Source organism: Theropithecus gelada, chromosome 12, assembly GCF_003255815.1.
Source record: "Theropithecus gelada isolate Dixy chromosome 12, Tgel_1.0, whole genome shotgun sequence".
NCBI lineage: Eukaryota > Metazoa > Chordata > Mammalia > Primates > Cercopithecidae > Theropithecus > Theropithecus gelada.
This window is the reverse complement of record NC_037680.1, coordinates 109202716-109212039: the sequence shown is the minus strand read 5'-3', so window position 1 is coordinate 109212039 and position 9324 is coordinate 109202716. Positions and strand designations below refer to the sequence as shown.

At 43.0% G+C, this 9324-nt stretch overlaps 1 protein-coding gene across 2 annotated transcripts in view; it reads right to left on the bottom strand.

Moving 5' to 3' along the window:
- Positions 1-333: 333 nt before the first annotated feature.
- EIF4E2 (eukaryotic translation initiation factor 4E family member 2) overlaps positions 334-9324 on the bottom strand; it is a 33103-nt gene continuing 24112 nt past the window's right edge. Inside the window, exon 8 of one of the 2 annotated variants that reach the window (XM_025404201.1) lies at positions 334-2985. Coding sequence is in view for 1 of the 2 variants with exons in the window: in XM_025404202.1 (XP_025259987.1) it covers positions 2946-2985 (40 nt within the window). In the remaining variant the exon portion in view is untranslated. The remainder of the gene's footprint in view (positions 2986-9324) is intronic. The other variant, XM_025404202.1, reaches the window with a different exon arrangement.

The following is a 9324-nucleotide window of genomic DNA, read 5'->3' as shown; positions in this document are numbered from 1 at the left end:
TTAATATAACAAAAACATTCCAAGCTTAGGCTGAGTGATTTTTTACATCAAAATCAAATTCTTTAAACTTTCTTCTATTCCAATATTCCTTACCCCAAGTTAAAGAGAGTTACCAACTATATTTTGATAATAAAAATGTAAATTGAGTTGTGGCAATGATTAATATCAATTAGAGAATATTTCCACAATACATTTGTGTCATTGAGATTGACATTGCCTGGACTATTCCACATATTTCGTTTTGGGATGCAGTTAAGCTTGAGACTCATACACTGAAAGGTAGAATTAGTAACAGTACCCCCGGTTCCCTTGTATTAACAAGTCCACAACCTGGTTCTTGCTGATATTTTCCATTTATTACTGCAGTAGATAATTGCTCTGAAAGTGCAACACTAAATCACTCTTGTCATAGCCTCTGCTCCATTTCCACTGGCAAATACTTGGAAATTCATTCTTCGAGCATTGTGGACCACAAGCTTCTCTCTGGATGGAAAATTATTGCCACTGCCAGTATCACAGGGAAAACACACACACACACACACACACACACACACACACACACACACACACGAACAGGAGGATTCAAAAAGCAGAGCTCTGGAGAGGAGTAGGGGCCAATTTCAAACAGAAAACCCAGCAAAGGGGTTAGAGGAGAACAGCCCCAACTGTGCAAAGTGGAGACCGACTCTCCACTCTCCTCACATTCTGGTTACGTTGGCCCTGGTAGACCTTTCTCCCTTTGTCTCTATAACAGGTGATACCATAATCATAACCATGTCACATCTCAGCATATCAGAAGCCCATGGAGTAAAAATAGATGAAAAGACCTCTCAAGCTAGTTTGGAAAAATAGAGAGTTTAGATAAACTGACTATTTAATCTCCCACTTAAACCTGTTAGGCAGAACATCTGGGAGAACACTGGGGGTAAGATGCTGCCTAACAGACATAACCCCTTGCTCTAACCAGCCTAAAGGCAGTATGTTTTGGATGGAAAAGACAACTGTCAAATACTACAACGACAAAGAGGAAGGGGAAACATAAGCAGCTCTAGAAAACATAAGATTCAAAACTCTGAAAAAAAAAGAAAAAGAAAAAGAAATCTATGGACAACACACCTAACCAGTAGGCTTGACCACTCACTCACTCCTAAGCATGCTGTACACATACACACTGACTTCCCCACACACACAACAGTCAGGTAGACGCCCAAAGGAGGGCAAATCCAAATATCAGATCTCTTTGGAATTTTCATGGCAAATCTGAGTTTAGGCAAAAGTGAAGACCTCCCTGGGGTTTTCAAAGACAGCCTTTGCTCCCCATGTAGCCAATGGTGCTCTTACATTTGCCGAGCCCTTCACAACTGTCTGGACACTAGAATGCACTCTTCATATTCCTGGAGTTTAAATCACTGCTAGATCTTATCTAACTTGACCTGTAATAGAAGCACCTCCCTTTTGGCCCCTGTACTCCCCATTCTTTCAGGAAAAAAGCATCCCCAAAACAGTGGTAATTAGAGGGTGTTCAGGAAAGGAAAAGTAGGAGGAGAGTAATATAAATACAATAAGGAAATGCCTGTTATTCTCATATGATTTCTCTGAGACCAGGTGGCCAAGGATCCCCTAGTCTTCAAGGATATGTTTTAAAGAGAGGCCTTAATTTAAGGTACTGCAGTCTTTGCTCACAAGAGCCAAATAAGACAGTGCTACTTGGAGGTTGCTATAGGACTCTGACTCAATTTATTTGAATCCTAGGTGCTCTTTTGACCTCTCTGACTTCAGTCCTTCGGGAGTCAGATCACCCAGCTTCTCTGATGAGTGACTGGTCATTTTTAAAGCATACCTGCAGTAGTCTTCAAGAGGTTTCTGCCTGGGCATCACGATCAGCACACATTTGCTCATACACATACCAGGTGATAAGGACTCAACCACTGCAGACAGGCAGAGCCATGCAAATAAAGCCATCCAGCAAGGTCGCCTTTTCCTCAGATGCCCCAGTTTCGGGATGATAGAATTTGCATACTAAGTGTTAATAGGCCTGGCAAATAACCAGCTTTTGCTTCCCTTCCTCAATGAGGGACATGCCAGAAATAGGCTTGCACACAGGCTCTGCTCATACGGGAAACAGGCCTGACACACAGGCTCTGCTCATATGGGAAAAGATTTCAGTCACTGTCCTCAGCTCCAAATTCTGTACTTGGAACCTAGATTATAATCTAGCTCCTAATCAAACTAGATTCTGCTCCAGTTCAGTTTACTAAGGCATTCCCTCTAAGCTGCCTCAGTGAAACCAGTAAGAGTCACTGGATTACAATTCTAAGTGTAGCTGTGCCTAAGAGAGAGTCCCACAGGAGAGGAGACTGGAGGGCATAAGGCAGGGGATGATACAAAATCCTGGACAGTCATCACATCAGTAACACAGCTTCAGAAAGTGGTGGGCTTGGAGGAGGGGAGAGAAAGAAACAAAGTATCCCAATAATTTAATGGCATAGCTAGAAGAGAGCATTTACAGCTATTCTGGGACTCTCCAACAGAAAGCTTTTCCTGGATGCACAGACATTCATAATACTGGTAACTCTCATCAACAGCTCTGGCATCTACACGTGGCCATGGTACCCTTCGTACAGCACGGGAAGAGAACAACAGGATGCCCAAGAGGCATCTGGACAGGACACAGCAAACAGAAAGGCTGAACGCCCCCCACGGAACCCCATTAAAAACCAATGTTTGTCTATTACAAAGTCACGTTTTCCGTTTTTCCGCCTTATAAAGTCAGCGATGCTGGAGGGTGTCTAGCGGAATCCGTCCTCCAGGAATGAGTGCAAAAGGGGAGCGCACGGCTCAGGGACGTCCCTTCAGTGAGCAATGGAAGGACTGGCTGGAGGCCTCCCATCCATTTCGGACAAACACACACATACAGAAAAGGATTATTGCCAGCTTGTGTACTTTCACAATGTGATTTTTGTATTTCGAAAGCTTGAATTGTCCCTGAAAGAAAAAAATGGGAGAAAATAGAGTGTTCAATACAAGGATCATCTATATAGAAGCACATATATACAGGGGGAAGCTGACTCATCAGCCCTTGGGGTCTCCATGACATATCCCGGGGCCTTCTTCACTTGCCAATCTAATGCCAAAACAGCAACCCACCTCCCAAGTCCCTTGTAAAACTTCCATTCAATTTTTTTGCAACAGCAAAAGATTAGAAACAATTCAAATGCAGATCAAGAGAGGACTGGTTAAATATTAATGCTAGGGCACATTCATAGAAATAAAACAGGAAGCTCTCTACTGCTGTGGAAAGGGTTCCAAGATAAACTGATAGCTTAAAGTAGAGTGTGTATACATGGTATGCTACCTTCTGTGTAAGTGGGGGTAGGGAAACAAGGTTACAGGTTCATATTTGCTCATATATGCATTATCAAACTTTGCAAGGCTACACAGGAAACCAACAACAGTGGTTACCTGGGGCAGTGGAGGTGGAAGGGGCACACTAGAAACTGGGCAGATGGAGGAAGCCTGAGAAGGAGACATTCTGTCTCTCTCCCCTTCTTCTTTTAATCTAACAACACACTTCTGAAAACACTGTGTGATTCACCCGGTCTTATGTGAACAACAACAAAAAAAACAACCAACCAACCAACCAAATAAGAATCCTCAGTTTAAAACTCAGAGCTGCTTACAGAAGGAAAGGATATTCCAGGAAGTAAAATCTGGGTACCTTTCACTTTACAAACATGGTTCTAATTTTTCTGTGTGTGTGTGTGTGTGTGTGTGTGTGTGATGTATGTGGGGGATCCCAATATGTGTCCTCTTAGTTGCCTTTTATTGGATGTAGACAGGCTTGGCCAGCCACTAGTGACCTTTCCTGTCCCACTCTAGAAATCTAATGACATCTTAGCAGGTCCATCACCATCTGAGTCTCAACATTTCAGGCTGGCAGGGACTTTAAAGGCAACCAGTTGCTGCCCTTGCCCAGTGCTTTGGACTTCAATTTGTCAGAAAACTTTACCTGGATTTTGGAGTCGTTATTTCTCTTTCATTTTAAAGGGACATTCTAGAAGCTCTGGCTTTGACCTTTGTTTTGTTTTGTTTTTTCTGAGATAGTATCTCACTATGTTGCCCAGGTTGGTCTTGAACTCTTGGGCTCAAGTGACCCTCTGGCCATGGTCTCCCAAAGTGCTGAGATTACAAGCCCAGCCTGACCTATCTTAAAATTGTTATAATTAACGGGACATATGGCAATTGGTTCAGAGTAAATATGTGCTAAGGAAAGAATATGCTCAGCCCAGCCAAACAGCAGTTTCTTTCTGTTACTGGCTAACAGATCCTCCTCCATGATGGCGGTCAGCTGACAGTGACCAACAGCCCCCACTACACAAAGAGAACGACTGCAGACAAGAACTGAGAAGGGAAACTGGAGCTGGGATAGGTGAACTCAGGCTGGGAATAAACTGATGCTATCTCAAAAGTTCGCTGGTATTTTATAGCTGGCATGACAACTGTGTGGTTCATTTATCAATGGCTACTTAGCACTTCAACTATCTTCAACTAAAGAGCTGAAGGTTGAAAACCAAGTTAATAGGGTGGTCATCTTTTTAAAAGGCCAATGGTATTTTAAAAAAACTCCTTTCAAAAGGATAGACCCCTCTGAGATGCTACAAGTAGCTAGCAAAGGATAAGGAACATACCTGATCATAACACAGAGAAAAGCAAGCACAACTGCTCTGTGTGTGTGTGTGTGTTTGTGTGTGTGTGTGTGTTATTTCTGAGTTCTCTTAGGGACAATGTGCTGTGTTACAGAGATGCATTATAAAAGACACTTTTTTTTGTACCTACACTTAATACTAAAGAAAGTGATTACACAGGAACAGATGGCTGTGTTCCATTTCTTCCCTTTTACTGGCACCTCTATGCCCATCTAATCATTGAACACCAGAAGTCTATCAGTAGGGATTCTGCTCTTCTTATTAAAAGAGAGACTAGAAAGTCAGGGGTATGGGAAGGTAGGAGCAGAGAATTTGCTGACTTGGAGAATTATCTATCTTGGAATGAAGGAGATGGTAAGCAAGTGTCTGGCCCCAACTCTTTCAGCTGTTTAGTGATGGAAAGAGGATTTTCAGGGTAATCATTACCATAAGCAGGTCATCTTATCTTTTGGAAGAATTCCTCTATTATGCTAGGTGGGGCAGAAATAAATTCTTTCTCTGTAGCAGATAAACTGGAGAGCTTTAAAAACACTTTCTCATTCAGATTTTGTTTTTTGTTTTTTTTTTTTGAGATGCAGTGTTACTCTGTCACCACGCTGGAGTGCAGTGGTACAATCTCGACTCATTGCATCCTCCACCTCCTGGGTTCAAGGAATTCTCCTGCCTCAGCCTCCCGAGTAGCTGGAACTATAGGCGCGCACCACCACAACTGGCTAAGTTTTGTATATTTAGTAGAGACAGGGTTTCACCACGTTGGCCAGGATGGTCTCGATCTCTTGACCTCATGATCCGCCCGCCTCGGCCTTCCAAAGTGCTGGGATTACAGGCGTGAGCCACCGCACCCGGCCTCATTCAGATATTTAATATTTTTGTTATTATAGACCACTTTATTGTCAGAAAACCTAAGAAATCATATTCTAAGGTCCATTTGCAAAGTGAAAAAGGGGAGGAGAAGAGTAAAGGAAAAGCCAGGAGAATCCAGCTGTGCTTTTCCAATTTGATTTAAGAGGAAAACAGAACAGCAAGTGGGGGTAGCCTGCTCCTGACAGTGACAGACTAACACAGGTTGGTGGCAGTAAGGCCCTATGGCTTTGGTCCAGCCTTCTTTAAAAAAGTGGGTTGAGAACAGCTTGATGCCAAATTTGGTCTGAGCAATGTGTTCACCTCAAGCCAGCTGGGAAGTGATACTCCATTACATCCCTCACCCTGGGCTCAGTGCACAGAGAGATTAGGAGGCAGGAAAGGGAGAAGTAGACAGGAAGGGGCAGAGGCCACAGATGACCCTTTAAAAAACAACGTGCTGGCCGGGCGCGGTGGCTCAAGCCTGTAATCCTAGCACTTTGGGAGGCCGAGACGGGCGGATCACGAGGTCAGAAGATCGAGACCATCCTGGCTAACACGGTGAAACCTCGTCTCTATTAAAAAATACAAAAAACTAGCCGGGCGAGGTGGCGGGCGCCTGTAGTCCCAGCTACTCGGGAGGCTGAGGCAGGAGAATGGCGTAAACCCGGGAGGCGGAGCTTGCAGTGAGCTGAGATCCGGCCACAGCCCGGGCGACAGAGCCAGACTCCGTCTCAAAAAAAAAACAAAACAAACAAACAAACAAAAAAAAAACAACGTGCTTCTGTTCTTTTAAAAGCAAACTAAAATTTAGCAAATCCACAGTGAGCTCCTGAAAGCTGGACCTCTAGTAATCTGGCAAAGCTGTGATAGGGCATGGGCTATGCTTAGGACACCAAAGAGGACATAGAAGCTGACAGTCCCACAACGCTGGAAGAAAAAAATAGAATTCTTTCTCTACCAGATATTCCTTTGTCCTGATGATGTCTCAGAAATATCCGAGAGCCCCATTCAGAATGGCTTCCAACTTCACATTCCCAGGTATCTTGGGGAAAATAGTTGTCCAAATACTCTGAAATAGCTTTCCAATCTGCTCTACCTTAAAATGGTCATCTTTTAGTACTTTTAGAGAAATGGACAAGTTCCAACTCTGAAAACAATGAGCTACGGCAGAGATTAACTCCTGAAAATGGATGACAGAGGGGCAAATTGGTCATTCAGAATGCCCCCGCCTCTTTGGAGTTACCTGCCACTGTGCTGGTGCCTGGCAAGGGCACCGAAGTGATTCTGGGTTCGCAAGTGAAAGCTGGGAGTCATCCAAGGAGGAAGGCTACCTATGTGTCTGCTCTGAAGAGTGGCTCTGAGGGGTGGCTCTGAGTGGTACCGTAGACCTAAGCGCACACGGTCTTCAGGAGAACATTCTTTGGCCATTAGCTGTCCACCCCAGGCCAGTTCTGGCTTCCTCTTCTCTCCCTGCATATTCAGTAAAGCTGCAAACTCTTTTCTAGTTTCAGTGAGGCAAATTCCAGTCTCTCATCTTCAACTTTATTTTATTCCAACTTCATTTCCCAACAATATAGACTCACTGTTCTGTGTATACCAGCCCAGACAGCTAAGTAATCAGAATCCTTTCCTAGCAGCTCACTGACACTTTTACTGAAGTCATAGTTAAAAGGACAATACTTATTTGAACGGAAGTCAAATGAAATTGTCCTAAAATACTAGCAGTCACATGTAATGACATAAAATAGCAGATAAATTGAGAAAAAGTATTTATGATTCATCAAGAATTATTTAAATAGCAGTTTTTCTACCAAATTTCTTTATAGATCCCGATCTGTGTGGAGGAAAAAGAAAAGGGAGAGAGGGAAAGAGGGCTAAAATGTTAAGGGGGCCTCTAAAATGGCAGTCCCAACAAACATAAGCTAGGGATGCATATCTTCTCAGAACATCTCTTTCACTTACAGCGAGGTTAAATCAATAGAGATGCAACATGAAGTCCTTTTCAAGTCTATTAAGACAATGAAGTGAGTGGATTTTTTGTTGTTGCTGTGTAAATTCATTTTCTCCCCCACTTTCAGAATAATTTTTGGTTTAAATTCAAACACTCCTCACGGACTTCCAAGCCCGTGCTTTAAGGAAAATACCTGAACCATGAGTGTTCTCTTCATCTGCCTCCCACACTGTATAAAAAAGACACAGGGGCCACAAAGAGACCACAAAATGGCAATTATGCAAATATATGACTTTTTACAGCAATTCAAAGATATTTTTCCTGGGGGATTAGTGTCTGCCAAGAGGGGTGGGAGTCATTTTGAGTTTTCTTCCATTCTGACTATTCCACTTTCATTTTAAAGACTTTTCACTGAACCTCAGATGCCATCAATTTTTAAAGGTACATCATTTTATGTACTTTAAGAAATAAACACTGCCCATTAAACAGTGACAAAACCCTTTTAAATCACATTAACTGTAAGCATCCCCAATTTTTTTTTTTTTGAGATGGGGTCTCGCTCTGTTGCCAGGCTGGAGTACAGTGGCACGATCTCAGCTCACTGCAATCTCCGCCTCCTGAGTTCAAGTGATTCTCCTGCCTCAGCCTCCTGAGTAGCTGGGACAACAGGTGCGTGCCACCACGCCCAGCTAATTTTTGTATTTTTAGTAGAGATGGGGTTTCACCATGTTGGCCAGGATAGTCTCGATCTCTTGACCTCGTGATCCACCCGCCTTGGCCTCCCAAAGTGCTGGGATTATAGGCGTGAGCCACTGCGCCCAGCCAAGCAACCCAATTTTAAGAATATTAAAAGCCTTACAGAAGAAACAGGATTGAAAAAAATATTAAAAGCCAAAAAAAACCTTAGAAATAATTAAATATGGTAGTATTTTTAAAATAGCTCCATTATAGTACCTGGCTTCTGAAAATTTAACTTAATATCTTATTTCAAATATTTACTATTTTTTACCTTACAAATCAATGATTTATCTACTATTAGAGCTGGTACCTTTTTCCTCCCTCTTTGTGTATACTAGCAGACCTCTTGGAATTCCATGTTGACTATATATACAGACACTTATATATATGCACAAATACACAGACATATATTTAGAAACAGGGTCTTACTATGTTGCCCAGGCTGGCCTTGAACTTCTGGACTCAAGTGATCCTCCCACTACAGCCTCCAAGTAGCTGGGACAATAGACATGTGCCATGATACCAGGCACTAATGTTGACTACATCTTAAAGAGAATCCTTTTAAATTTTGAACCACCAGAAGACTGAATTTATAATAAAGAAATCAAACTATCAAGACAAAAAAAGGTATGGGTGGCATCACTTGTGTGTGCAGGAACTCTGCAACTAGTTTTATCTGTATATCATACCTACACCCCCGAGCTCTCAGGCCTGGCCACCTGCTGCTATCCCTCAGAGTGTCATCTTGTCTCTTCCAGCCCATGTCTCAGGCCCCTGGCCACCTGCTGCTGTCCCTCAGAGTGTCATCTTGTCTCTTCTAGCCCACATGAGGGATGCAGGTCTCCTTTTCTGGAAAGCACTCATCTCCTTCTTGGGAAGGGGGAATTCTGAGGTAGCTATTACAATTGACATGTTCTGTTCCAATTTCAGAAATACTCTATTTCTTAGGGATGTTAGTGGCAGGGACAGTTTGATGTCCAGGAAAAGGCTGTCATCTCCAGCACATGCAGATATTGGTCTTTCATCCATTCCTCTCATTCAGAATAAATTCACCCAGCTCCCTCTGCTACAGAGACAAACATGGAC